Source organism: Pterocles gutturalis, unplaced genomic scaffold, assembly GCF_000699245.1.
Source record: "Pterocles gutturalis isolate BGI_N339 unplaced genomic scaffold, ASM69924v1 scaffold10740, whole genome shotgun sequence".
NCBI classification, from domain to species: Eukaryota; Metazoa; Chordata; class Aves; order Pterocliformes; family Pteroclidae; genus Pterocles; species Pterocles gutturalis.
The window spans coordinates 854-15,060 of record NW_010143448.1 but is presented as its reverse complement, the minus strand read 5'-3'; the positions used below and the strand labels follow the sequence as shown (position 1 = coordinate 15,060).

The following is a 14,207-nucleotide window of genomic DNA, read 5'->3' as shown; positions in this document are numbered from 1 at the left end:
AAATTTACCTAGATCACCTAATTTCTTATCATAACTACCACTACTATATCATTCTGGCTGCTTTTCTGTGTGCCCAGCATCAACTATTTCTGAAACTGGCTTAAAACCAAATACCGCTGTCAAAGATATCTTAATTTAAACTAAATCAGCATACTTGACCTATCAATCTGATATGGTTGTGCTTTCCTGAAAAGCAAAAGACATATCGGGTATGTCTCAACATGGACTTTCCCTTTCCCCTTGTTTACCTAGCTCAGATGCCTCGCTTTTAGGAGGGAGAGAGCTCAAACACAGCTGGTGTCTTAGCAGGGGACCTTTTTGCAAGACCAAGACAGGACCTACATGCTACAGCCCACTCAACCACCAGATAGCCTGTTGGCTGTTATTAATCACACTGTGGACATTTTGATCCCAAGTGGTAGATGGCTGACAGACACCACAGAGATTATAGATTACAGATGTTGAGTGTAAATACACTCTCTAGCCTGCTCACCTCTTAGTAGAGACAACCTTTTGTAGAAGACAGCACCGTAGATTTTTACTGGACTGGACAATACATGTTTCGTAGAGGCAATGCCACTAATAGAGGTCCTTGTAGGCAAAACCTGTAGACTTGGACATGGTGCGAAATACATAATTAATTATTTTTAAATGAAGAGGGGCTACTGAGCTGCTTTGTTGCTGCAGGAGAAGTGATGCTTCTGCTTTTTAAGTCACAGTGTTAACACTTGGTGTTAATACATTTCAATCCTAAAAGCATTGGAAAAATCTCACCCTAGTTCCACTTCCAAAACAATTGAGCAGTTTTTGGGGGAGGCAGGGTTTGTTCGAACAACATCTTCAACAGGACAAATGGGGATGATGCAGACAAGAGTGCTGAAAAAAATGCTGGATTCAGCAAAAATGATTGTCCAGCCCACAATCTCTACGAAGGTACCACACACAAATGAATAGTATTTCTCAGGCACATCATTCAAAAGCAAGTTTTAAAAGGTATATCTAGCTAAAAATTAAATAGTGATTATACAAACCTCTGGCTGACTAATAAACCACGTTCTTCCTGCTAGTATCTGAGAATGTCAAGATTACACAAGATATTAATGTTCTTTAAAATGGTATTTAAATACTATTTAACACTAGGAAACACTCAGGTGAGAGACCTGTCTTCAACTCTCTTCTCTTTTGCTGGACCAAGTGTGGCATTTAGGGATCTGTACTGTTCTTTTCTGTACTTTTCTTTTCTGACTGCTGTTCCAGAAAGGCACCTTGAAGTGATGTGGAAGTACTTTGCTATGTCTGGAGCCATGAGCTTTGTTTTTGCCTCATGCAAAATAAGCAGTAACTATATATCTGGCACACATATCCTGAGACTTAATGCTGGTTTGCTTCACAAAACTAAATAATTAACCTTGTGAATAAGCAAAGAGTTTGCCACTGACCCACTTCCCAAAGAGCCGGCATGAGCATGCCAACAGTCTTGTTCCATCAGCATCACAACAAACTTCTCACACCACTTTTGTCCTTCCCTCCATATTTTTCAATGCTGTGAAGCTCCACCAAGGGTCTTGAAAGCCACGTAGCTGTGGAAAAAAAGGGTGGGAAAACTACGGGATGCTGGATGGGTAACAGCACCTCATGGTCCAAAGCCCCCTGGTGCCCTTTGCATTTTTGCCTGAAGATGCTGCAAGACCCTCAACATCTCAGGTTTCTTTCTCAGGACCCTGTTCAGGACATTGCAGGAGTTGTAAGTAGCCTCTGCACATTGGGGTCAGCCCGCGTGTGACGGCAGAGTGAGGAGACAAGGTAACTGCAGGGATGACCTGTGCCTTACACAGCTACTCCAGAGAAAATCCCAGTGCAGGCAGTGCCTGAGGGCAAGCGGTGCCCTCCCCAGCTCCTGGCTCTCCAAACACAGCCAGAATAGCAGGGGCCTTACTCTGTGTGGGTACTTGTGCGACGATAAAGCTGCTGTCCTAGCAGAGGCAGGCACTGCACCATCAAGGGAGGTTTGCTGACTTGGTATTATGGGTGCACCTACAGCAACAGGCCTGCTCTTTCACAGAAATAACCATGGCCTTCATGGTTTTTTTCTGGCTCCTCCTTCTCCTTTTCTGCCCTTGCTGTGCCCCCATCCCAGCTGTGGTGTTCCCACCCCAGCTGTGCGCTGGAGATGGTGCAGTGAACTGATGCAGTCCTCTGTAGATCAGACTGCCTCATGGTCCCCATCTGCTCCCAGACAACACTGTCCATCCAGTGCCCCTCCAGCTGTGGCAAGGGCCAACTGCTTGATGGCAGTCAACATCAACAAGAAAAAAAAAACAATTGTTAATTATTTGTATCTATAGTCAGTCTCTTCCAAGCTTGTTTTCCAATAAATGTTTATGTTTAACTATACTGGTGTAATTTTCTATGTATTCAGGGTGCCATTGCTTAAGCATTGGCATCCAGGGTCTTTTAGGATGCTCCAGGGTATCCAATGTATCTGCATGGCTTTGCAGATGTAACAGAGGATTTACCCAGTGCCTTTCCAGAGAAGCAAATCCAATTGAGGTTGATACCCTGAGGGCCATAGAATGGTACAGGACACTTAGGTTTAAGCATCTGAACGCCACCCCTATTTCCATTAGCAGTAATGGTTGCTTAGGCACTTAGCACACATGTAGATGCCTATTACAGCCACCTAAATGCAGCTGTCTTCATCTGGAGCTGAATCCTGCTCTTCAGTCTCTGCAGAGTAGGCCGACCAACAGCTGCAAAGCCATTGCTATTTTAAATGCAAGATTTTTTTTTCTTTTAACAGCACACAATTACTGTTGTTATATGTGGGAGGTCTTATCAGGGTCTGATTGCACTAGACACTCAAACAGAAATAAGCATATTTGACCTCAACTTTTCAAAATGCAAGGAAAAGAAAGGTTCAGAATTAAAAGTGTTCATGACAAAACAAGCTCAAAAGTTTAGATAAACTAATTTACATGAGTATACCCAGGTCTTAGATGACAGAATGACTATCCATTACAGGTGTTGCAGGCTGTCCGGTGAAGACAATTAAAGCACATTGGAATTTGCACAGAAAGTGAAGTGTTTTATAAATGGACTCCATATGGCACTCCCAAAATTCAAGCAGCTCTTACTGCTAAATTGAAAATGAACAAAATAATACCAAACTCAAACGGTGGTATGTTTTGATGTTTCATTCAGAGAAACAAATTCAAGAACACTTCCCCTTCTATTTTACAAGGCAGCGCAGCTACTAAATTAGTTTAGTTACCTCTATGCAAAAAAAAAAAAAAAAACCAACCCAAAAACAAAACCAAAAACTTCTTACATAAAAAAGGAAAAATCACCTATAACTGGGCTGCCAGTGTAGCACTCTATATTTCCCCAGGATTCAGTCTTACACATGGAATAAAATGGTAATGCTCTTTTTTCAACTCTAGCAGTTAGTGAAATAACAAAGGTGGGATTATAAGCAAAGACAGCTTTCAGCTTGATCCTGACCTTAAAATATAAAATACCTCAGCTTCTCAAAATGAGATTGCACCCTTGAAAGATATGAGACTTGCATAAATGGACAAACACCTTGGGAGAAGACTTTTAATGATAAGATTAATTTATTAACTACCAACACTACTCTTATTAACTGCCGAGATACATTGACCCTGAAGTCCTGTTTTCAAAAGAAAATATACCCAGTCTGACCCCATGCCAAATGTCTCACCAAATCGCATCAGTCAAACCAACGTGTCTGTTCAAGAGCTGTTCACAATCCTTAAAATAAAGGTCCAGGCAGTGCAGGCAGTTAACTTCCACATCATGCTCCCCGGCAGGTAAACTCATACCCCCCACATTGGTGGACTAGTGCCACCAGACAGCTCAGTTCCTAGCTGCAACCCATTTCTTATTGCATCTGAGACCTTCTGTGAGTCCAAGACCCAAAACTAACCTGGTGTGTCTTATCAACAATGCACAGGGAAAAAAAAATAAAAGGAGCTAATTGAGTTACAATATGGTCTGGTATAATGAAAAAATATCTAATGCAGATGGAATTTAACAGGAAAAAGAATATATATATCATTAGGCAAAGATGAGGGCTCTAGGAAACTGAAGGAACATTGAGAGAAGTTTTTCATCCTGGAATAAGGAAATGTTGGCTTGGTGACCTCCCTGCTAAAGGGCAGAGCCTTTCTCAAGGAACTGTAAGTACTAAAGAAGATAAACTCTCTTCCCTTGATCAGTGGATTTGAAAATTCACCATCAGGGATAACAGCAACAGATGGCACATCTGTCCCTCAGTTTATTTTGCTGCCCTGTAAGAATCATGACAGTTTTGCAGCTACGTTCTGTACATTTTGAAATACAATTTGGAAGAACTTTGCAATTATGAGATTGTCTCCACTTCTCATGGAAAACTTCATATTTTGAGTGTGAGGATAATTTCACAGTAATTCACATTTCTTCAAATTAAGATTCCTCAGGGTCACACAATAAAAAAATCCCTGTAATTTAGCTAGCCAGCTATTTTGAAATTAAGAGAACAAAGATCACCTGGGGATAAATTAATGGTTAATGGCCATGCAGATGCACCTGTATAATCAAACTTGTCTCTTCTATTTTCCCACCTCGCTTTGCATCCGAACTGTGTGCACTGTGCTGTTCTGAACACAAATTGCCTGGATGTTACTGACCTGTTTAAAGGCTGGCAGGCAGCCACAGGGCCCCACGTGTGACTATGTACTCCTGGAACCGCACACCCCGCACCCTGACAATATTACAGCAGTCATGTCTCATGAATTTGTATGGAGCCATGTAGAGGTCACAGATTTTGCAATCTGGGAAGAGGAGATCACTTCGTCCTGCCTCAACAGCAGCCGTGACGATGTGAAGATACACAGACGTATATCAAAGAGATGCTGAGAGGGGTCACTCTGGGAACACTGTTCAAAGTTGCAGCAAACAGAGGGGCGCTGGCACAATTATTTAAAAACAAACCTCTGGAAAGAAGTAGAATCCTGGCAATGCTCCAAGTGCCTTTCCCAAGTACCTTTGAGTGCCAGATTGACTTTTTCCAGCAAAGCCACCGATTATGTACAACGCAGAGGAAAGACACAGAGGAGTCCATGGTCCTTAAGCAGGGCTCTAGTCAGAACAAGCTTCCTTTTCCCATACCAGAGTCCAAAACAGTACTTGGAGAACAGAAAGCTCTTTCACCCCTGCACGCACGCATGCGGAGTGGCAGAGTGGAAGTGTCAAGCCAGTCCTAAGCAAGTCACCGTGGGACCGCAGCGGTTTGAAATAAAAATATCGCGATGGAGGTATGTTTATGGAAACATCAAATACAGGGAAAAAAAAGCAATGTAAAACATACTTTGCTTTTTATAAGGCATATTTAGCATTTTATAAGGTATACTTTCCCAAGTGAGGAATGGAAAACTGCAAAGACGTTGAAAGCACTCAGCCAGGCTTGGTGTTATTAAACCTTGGTTCAGTACAGTCACTGCAAGGCACTGCTCATTCCACAGTGCATTCTGTGTGCTCCTGCAAGCAACAGAAAAAAATCTTAAGACAAGAATTATGCTCTCTTTTGGCATGAAAATCACAGGCTTTATCAGTATTGCAGATGTGAATAATTTTTCCATTCCCATCTGCAGCAACCCTGGCAGATTGTGCTCATCAGTAGTGTAATAGGATCATTTGCTGCTTTGTCTCCTGCCTTTCTGGATAAGCCCATTACTGCTTCTTCGTGGCTTACATCAGACAAACATCTTCCACATGTGAGGTGCGTGTGCAGAAGTGCAAAGGTGCACATGCCTGTTTCATGCGATCTCTCCCCTCACAATCTGTGCCTAAAACCCAGGCTAACTATCCACAGCTTTACCCCGACAGCTTTTCACACTGTACCTTCCTTACTGCAGTTTAAGCTACACCACCTCTTGTGTGATACTTTATCCACAGCTGGAGAACTGCATCAGCCACTTACAAAGTATTTGAGGACTACTGTTATGTCTCTCCTTCAGTCTTCTCTAGGCTCTAAGTATTTGCAGGAGTCAGCTCTGCAGCAATCCTCTGAAATTTTCTGTTCCTCACACAGAAGTGAAGCCATCTGTAAGAGGCATTTTAAAGAAAATTGCACTGCATGTCTTAGGAGAAGGCTACACCGGATGTTTGTTACTATTCAGCAATGCGACAATGCATAAATCTCCAAATTCAGGATTAAAGATGAAAGATCCTGCTCTGTAGCAACTAAAAATGCAAAATTACATTAGGAAAACCATAAATGCTTCCCAGAATATAAGGTCATGTTCATAATTTTTATATCTGCAACTGAAATGTAATAGCTTAAGTCAACTCAGTAGAAGAACTTTGCTCAAAATTATTTCATCACAGAATCATATAATTTATTTACTTTTCCCTTCAGAATCTGAATACAGTAGAGGCCACTATTTTCCAATTTTTAAAAGCACTTTATTTTAGTCTAATCTATTACATACATTTCTAAAGCGTCTATCACTTCAGTTTCCTGGCATGCTTTAGATGATATTCACAAGTTAGAAAATAACATATTGTGCTCTCCATCCCACATCCCGAAATCTTAGCTTTTGTGGATTCCTAAATGCGAGCTACCAGCTTCGGTAACTTTTGGGGGACGATTGCACAGGTACAAAGTCTGACTGTACAAAGTGCTGCGCGGCACCTGAGAAATGTTGAGCTTCTTTGTGTCCCATTGAATTAAAATGAGTGTGCATTGAAGGGCAGGACACAGATCTACAAAAAAGCCTCAACGCAGCTCCGCCCCCGGAGTCCCCGTCCTCGCCGCCGGCGGGGCACAGCGCCCCCTGGGAAAGCGGGCAGCTGCGATCGATGAACTCGGCCGCTCGACGGAGAACCCTGCTCGGCGGTGCGGAGTGCGACTGTCTGTCCCGGAAGCGGGGGGGTTGTCGCCGTTGCTGGGGGGAGCCGGCGGCGGCAGCGATGGCGGCGGCGGAGCAGCTGTACCCGCGGAGCTCCTTGGCAGCAACGTGGCCTCGGCCAGCGTCCACATCCGCATGGGTAGGGACTGGGGATGAGTAAGGCCGCCAGCGCCCCCCCCCCCCCACCGAGGGCCCCGCCGTTGCTGGGCGGTCAGAGGGGGTGTCGCCCCCCGGTGCTCCCAGCAGGTTCCTCTCTGGTCACCCCGTCGCCTGGGGCGTTCGGCTGAATTCAGCTTCTGCGTAATAGTGTAACCTGCGTGAAGGCTTGGAGTCGAGAGCTAGGCCGTTGCTTAGGCCGGGTTACGCATCGAGAGGGAGAGAAAGATCAGTGGCCAGCCCAAAACTGGGTTGTATCGGTCCAGGGTGCAGGAGGTCGGTCTTTTTGTCAGAGCGATTAAACCCGGACAGATTCAGGCTTGATTTTCCCCACAGTCGTGTATTTGGAAGCTCAGACATGATACATGAGATGTATGAATGCTAAAATGGGTGTCCATAATTACAGTAGTTTAACCAGGACACTGGGAGACTGGAATTTGGTCTCTGAGGTGTTGAACTGTTGTCTGTTCTGCTGGAGCATTTGCAGGCTCTAAGGTCATATCAGCTGTGAAATATTGCTCTGCTGTTAACATGCAGGTCTCAAACGCATTGGATACTGTCGTAGAAGGTGTCTAATCAGTGATCCTTGCTGAAGTAGTGTTATTGGATACATCTTGGTATACAAACAGCTGTGTGCTGTGAATTTTTTATTAGATGTTTCTGACAAACAGGAGACCTCTTTCTGATAAAAATACAGTTTTATCTTGTTTGGAAAATAAAGAGTGCCATAGGAAATATGAAAGAGGTATTGCCATTAGAAAAGTTGCTGATGCATTTAATAATGGGGGTGATGGATATGCTAGGCTACTTCTAGGTTTGTTCAGTTTATTGCAGCAAAGTAGGCCCCAGTTCCTCCTGGCTTACAAGTATATTTAACTTTACCTGCTACAGGCAGGTAATTCAGCTTCTCATAGCATGTGCTCTTAAACTTGTTTAGGTTTAAAGATTGAATTGATTCTCCCTGTAAACTTATTCTTCCTTTCAGAGCGGTTTGCCTATTGAACTTGGTCTCCCTCCATTCAGAACAGAGACTATTTGTATGATATATCTGTATGTCCTGAACCACTCCCCACTCTTCATAATTCTAGAAATATGAAACCTGTTAGCTTAACTTCCAAGTCAATCTTTCTTCATTTAGGGCCAGTAGATACCAGTAATGTGACAGAGAAGGTATACTGTTAATAATTTATTAGTGAGATTAGGTGTATGTCTGAAGTAAATTCCTTGCAAATTTTTTTTGCATTTATTGTTGTTGTTTAAATAGTAAGATCCAGGAATAAATGTAATTTTGCTGGAATACTGTGTCAATTTTTTAAGGAAAAATGCCTTGTTACCACTTTGCTTTTTCACTGAATAAAGAGCTTCTAATGGTTCCTTATCAAATAGAAAACTTGTACCTGATTTACTGTTGAACTTTATAAGTGCAACTCAAAAGTAGTTTCATTTTTTTTTCGTTATTCTAGCTTTTCTGCGGAAAGTCTACAGCATTCTTTCCATTCAAGTTCTTTTGACCACAGTCACATCAGCACTTTTTCTGTATTCTACTGGAGTGCAGGCATTTGTTCATGAAAGGTAAATACTAAAATGAAATGGAGCTGTTTTATTGTGTGCTAAGTATAGTTTATGTGGTTTGTGGCTCTGGAACACTTCAGTATTCCTAGTCATTTTTATACACTGTGTTTTGATTCTGTAATAGAAATTTTGTAACCTAATTAGGAAATAACTTCTCTTCTCTGACATTTTTCTCCTTGTTTTATTATTAAAATTTATTATTATAATTAAAGTTTATTTTAATACTTTATTAATAGTGCTTATTTTAATATTTTTGCTATGAAAACCTATACATCAGTTGCAGAACATCTCAATTATTGACGTTTCTTGATCTGTGGTCTAAGTATCTATTTTTAGAATCTGTTTGGAATGCTGTTGTTTATAGGTACCTGTTCCAAAAAGCTGAATCATGTCTTACTCCTCTCCCTCCCCCATCTGCTTTCCTGTGGACTTGCTGCTTTTTGCATCTCAGATTTTCATGAGAAAAAACCAAGTCTCAAAATCCAAACTGTGGGCAAAGAACAACGGGGGAAAGGAGAGTCCAGTTTCTGGCTTCCCCTAAGTGCACTTGCAGGCTTCACTTTTACTCTCAGTTCAAATTCCCAAATAGAAAAGGAGCATCAAACACTATATGAAAGTTTCTGTATAAGCTATAGTGTATACAACAGAGGTTGTAAAATGACAATTTTCTACTTAAAATTGATAACTTAAAATAGTCCTGCTCATTTAGAATTGTTGTGATTTTGTGTTTGATTTTGGTTCAGTTTTTGCTTGGAGGGCTGCTTGAATGGTTTCATTGTAGCGATATTTACTGGTCAATGCTGATTTTCTTTGGTGCACTTAGTGCCCATGTTTGCTGCATTCAGGTGCTTATTAAAAAAACAGTTCCCTGAATGTGGAGTTCTTAATAGACAGAATATTACGTATACTTTAATACTGTTGGTTTAGTACAGATTGATTTTCTTCTCCATACAGGTCTGTCTCCAGGTGATGGATTCCTGGGCAATCTTTAGCTTCAATGTTAAAAAATTACTTGCGACTGTAATATTTGTAACTGCTTATCTGTGGTGTTATGTTTTAGAGCAGTTTAATTGTAAAACTTGCTTTACATTTACTTTGGATATATGGAGTAGTATCTTTATATAGGTGATCACTTAAAAGCTTGGATTTATAATAACTTTTTTCAGTCTTACAGATATTTTAATTTGATGACTTTTTCGTATGGAACTTTACAGGCCTGCCTTGCTTTTGATATCTGGGTTGGGATCTTTGGCTATAATTGTGGCACTGACCCTCTATAGACACCAACATCCTGTTAATTTATACCTGCTTTTTGGATTTGTAAGTATTTTTATGAATTCAGTCTTAATAGTCCCTAGAATATCTTTCACTGTGATGGACTCCTTGAAGCAAAATAGTGGCGGGTAATTTGTTTTTCTTGTATTCCTTGAAATATACACTATATACTTATGAAGGTCTCAGTTATTTTTTGGAGATTCTGTCCACAGATTGTTCCTGTATGGCCTCTACATCAGGTTTCTTCCAGCATCTTTTCAGGAAGCATGTTAGAACTTGGAATCAGGATGAGCAAGCTTTATTTTTTTTTGTGTCCGTGTATAAATATATCTGTCTACCTATCTGTTCTCATGGTTCTAGTAATGTCAGTGATTTTTCTGTGAAACTGCTCAGTAGGAAAGGAGGAGGCACTTCTGTTACTTGAGAACCTCCTGCGCAGACCTAAATGCAACCAGCCATGTGTGGTTTATTTCTTTAATTGCTGTCTTTTTGGTGCCAAGTTTTGAGCGTGTTTCCAACACAGGCATGTCAATCAGCTGTCCTCAAATTTCAGTCTCCTGCCTGATGTTGCAAATTTGTAAATATGGGCTAACTGTTGCTCTTGTGTATTTTGGATGATGTAGCAAACCAGTCTTCTGAAAAGAAGTCACAGTAGCACAATTAGATTTTGATGCTTTAGGAGTTGCCTAAATTGTATTTGTGATATAGGGCGAAGACAGCTTTGCTGTGTAAGTAAATAGGCTGTTTAAATGGTAACACAGTTATATGTTTCCTGACTTCTGAACTCTTGCAGGAGAGTAAAATATTTAAAAACTTTCAACAAGTGCAGCTGTAACACAAGGAGGGATGTAACAGTTTGGACAAATGTGGTGTGGGAGTTTGTGGTACGACAGTTTAAGTATTACATTGTGAAGGAATAGAATGATTCAAATCTGTGCATGATAAGTTGGTTTAAACAGAATATGAGTTAAATGTTCTGTTGTTTCTGATCTCTTGGTTCATGACATAGAGACTTTTCTCATGTTCCATTGTAATGAAACTTAATTTGAAATTATCTTTTAGAAAAATTCAGGGCCCATACTAGCCTTCAGCCCAGACATCAGTAATATGTTTGATTTTAAGTTAGCTGTTTCAAAACAAGGACACATGGGAAAAGGAAGCTGATGCAGACACTTGGCTGTCTAAAAAGAGTGTATTAGTTTTATAGCGTCTTGAATAGTTTGTAAAAAATGTGATAAGAATCCTATGTTCTTTGAGTAGAAAACCTAAATGGCATTTTTCTATAGGGGCTCTCGTCCGTTTTCAGTTTCTATTGTATTCTTTTTATGTAATACAACAACTTAAGACAGTATGATTGCCATGTTCTTGTTGAAAACGAAACATTTTCATATACAAAGATTTAATAAAAGAGCTAATGTAACACATGCTGGGATTATGTAGCAGAATGGGACTCATTGCATGTGGAGTCTCTGTGTAGGTGGTTTTTGTTTTATTTTATTTTTATCCTTGTAATTCTTTGTTTTTACTTTTTGTAGACCCTACTGGAAGCACTGACAGTTGCCATTACAGGTAAATGGTAGCCATCCTATTGTCTGATTAACTAAAGAAATTGGAAGAGGAATCTGATAATGTTGTACTAATTGCCATCTGAGATTCCTGGATGTGACTAAAATGATAATAAATCCCCTGTACAAAAATTTTAATGACAGTGACAGGAGTTTAGCAAAAACCAGGGAATCAAGGGCGAAAACTGGATTCTTATCCAGAACTAAAACTGTACAAACCTGAAGTGAGAAATGAGGTCTAGCATCTATTTTTTTACATATAGCTAGCAATGTTCTTTCCTATAAGGCAGCTCTCAGCAGAGCTGATCTGCAAGTGAAGTATGCTTATGTTCCCTCTCAGTTTCCTCCAAGGGAATTTGAGTTTGGATAGTTGTGTGCTTTGTTGTCAGGGTTGCGATGGGGTGGTGTGCAGGCAAGTCATGGCATCACCCTGCACTGTAACTTCCAGCATAAGATGAAACCTGTTCATTGTGGCTTATGATCTCCTGCAAATAAAAAAGTTGTTTGGGGAAAGAAAAGATTAAGGAGGGAAGAAAAAGGTTCCACTAATTTCTCTTGTCTTTCGCCTATCCCCTGATCAAAACTTTATGAGCCTTTACAGAGGAATGATTTTTTTTTTCTTTGCTTTCAGTGTCATGAAAAATTAATATAGCTTTTTCCTTAAGTTCTCACATATCTATGCTTAAAATACTTCTTATTTTTTTTTTAATTGTGAGTAGAGAAGATCTGTTATTTCCATTTGAGAAGCTACAGCTGTAAGGTAACTGTCAAACTTAACTAGTGCAAGGGTCTATGCGTCCTATGATCATGATTTTGAAGTGCAAAGACAAGTTCAGGCATAATTTACTTTTTTTTGTTCACAGTTAAGATATTTCTTTTTCTGTCTGTGGAAGTTCAAAAGATAGCTTAGCAAATACATAGTGTAGTGTTTTTTAAATGTCAGTTTATTTTTTCTGTTTATAGTGAGTTTCTATGATGCGTCCATCGTCTTGCAAGCCTTTATTCTTACTACTGCTGTATTTCTTGGGCTGACTGCATATACCTTGCAGTCAAAGAGAGACTTCAGCAAATTTGGAGCAGGGTATGTTGTCATATTGGTGATTTTTTAATGTTTTTTGTTAAGATAGTTTTTCCTTTTTTAAAGCAAGCTTTACAGATATAGTAAGTAATAGAGGTCAATAGAACCTGCTTCAAGGGAATTGTGCGGGTATTATTTATCTTAAATTATTAATTTTATGCACTTCTGCTTTCTTGGTAAGAAATTATTTTCTGTGATTGTGATTCTTAAAACCATAGTATTACACTAGAGAACTAGTTTACCTGGATTTTTCACTGAGACAGAAAGCAGCTCCTTCAAAAATTTTTATAAAGTTAAGACATAACTTTTGACAGCTTTACCAAACCGAATTTTACTGCTGATACCAATGAACAGTTGGCATCTAAAGATTATGGATGTGTATTTACCAAATATATTGTATTGTAAAGACGTTTTATAAGAAGGGAAGAGATTTTAAGTAAAATTTAAAGTAAAATATATTGTTGCTCATAGTTTGGGTTTTTTGGGGTTTTTTTTCAGTCTCTTCACTTGTTTGTGGATCTTAATCTTCTCAAGTTTCTTGAGGGTAAGATACCTTGTGTTCAAAGTTAAAAAATATTCTTTAAATCTTTTACTAATTTCTAGTATAACAAAAAGGTTTTGAACAGTCCAATATAGCTTAATGAAAGAAAATTCTTAATTAGGTTCATTACAGTTGTAGATCATGCTGGTGATCTTTTAACCATTAATTTCTGTTTCATATTTTTTGTTGGATGCTGTCCTTGCTAATGTAGAAGTGGTATTTGTGTCAATTAACAAAATTTGTCAATCAAGATCCACTACTTGATTGCAAGAATGGAAAGGAGATTTGGGTGTTAGTATATTTTTGTTTTGCTAATTTTTCTGCTGTTAATATTATGGAGACCAGAGCTTCCTCTCTTAAGTGGAGGCACTTTTACTCGGATAAAAGGATTGTGACTGTATGAAATAAGAACGCTAAAATGTCATTGTAATATTGTATATGTGTGTACATAACAGTGAAAAGACTGTATCCTTGTTTTAAGTGTGGCATATCATTATGCAGTGATTTTAATATTAAAAAGACAATGAGATTTACTTTTATTTTTCATGTTTCATTTGCCTACAGCTTTTTTTCTATAGTGAGACAATAGAGTTGGTGTTTGCTGCTGCCGGAGCTCTTCTGTTTTGTGGATTTATTATTTATGATACTCATTTGCTGATGCACAAATTATCCCCTGAAGAGTACATACTGGCTGCAATCAATCTCTACTTGGACATCATCAATCTGTTCTTACACCTGCTGCGTGTACTGGAGGCGTTTAATAAAAAATAGTCAAAAGCGATGTGGTTTGACTATAGCGTATATAAAGTTCAGCGTTTGGATGATCTGCGAACTGTAGTTCTGTCTCCTAGAGACTGAATCTTTATGACTTTTTCATTCCATTAATATTAATCTCTTCTTAGGAAAAAAGAGGCTTTATTATGTAGCTAAGTTTTTCTCTGGATGTATATTTTATGTAGTTAAACATGCTATCATCATTTCAGTCACTTTTTTAATCACTTAATTTGCACTCAATATAACTCACAATGAAAGTGTTGGCCAGCTTGTGGTTGCTCCAGAGTAAGCCCCTCTCTGATCTTCTGTAGCTGCTGGAAATGTGTCCTTTGGGG

At 39.5% G+C, this 14,207-nt stretch overlaps 1 protein-coding gene across 1 annotated transcript; it reads left to right on the top strand.

The window, feature by feature from the left end:
* Nucleotides 1-6,861: 6,861 nt before the first annotated feature.
* Nucleotides 6,862-13,974, top strand: TMBIM4 (transmembrane BAX inhibitor motif containing 4). Its single transcript, XM_010084742.1, is given in 8 exon segments — nucleotides 6,862-7,006; nucleotides 7,009-7,050; nucleotides 8,531-8,639; nucleotides 9,854-9,959; nucleotides 11,450-11,483; nucleotides 12,443-12,560; nucleotides 13,056-13,101; nucleotides 13,663-13,974. Coding segments are annotated over 8 exon segments (807 nt in total). The 3' UTR covers nucleotides 13,870-13,974.
* The last annotated feature ends 233 nt before the right edge of the window (nucleotides 13,975-14,207 follow it).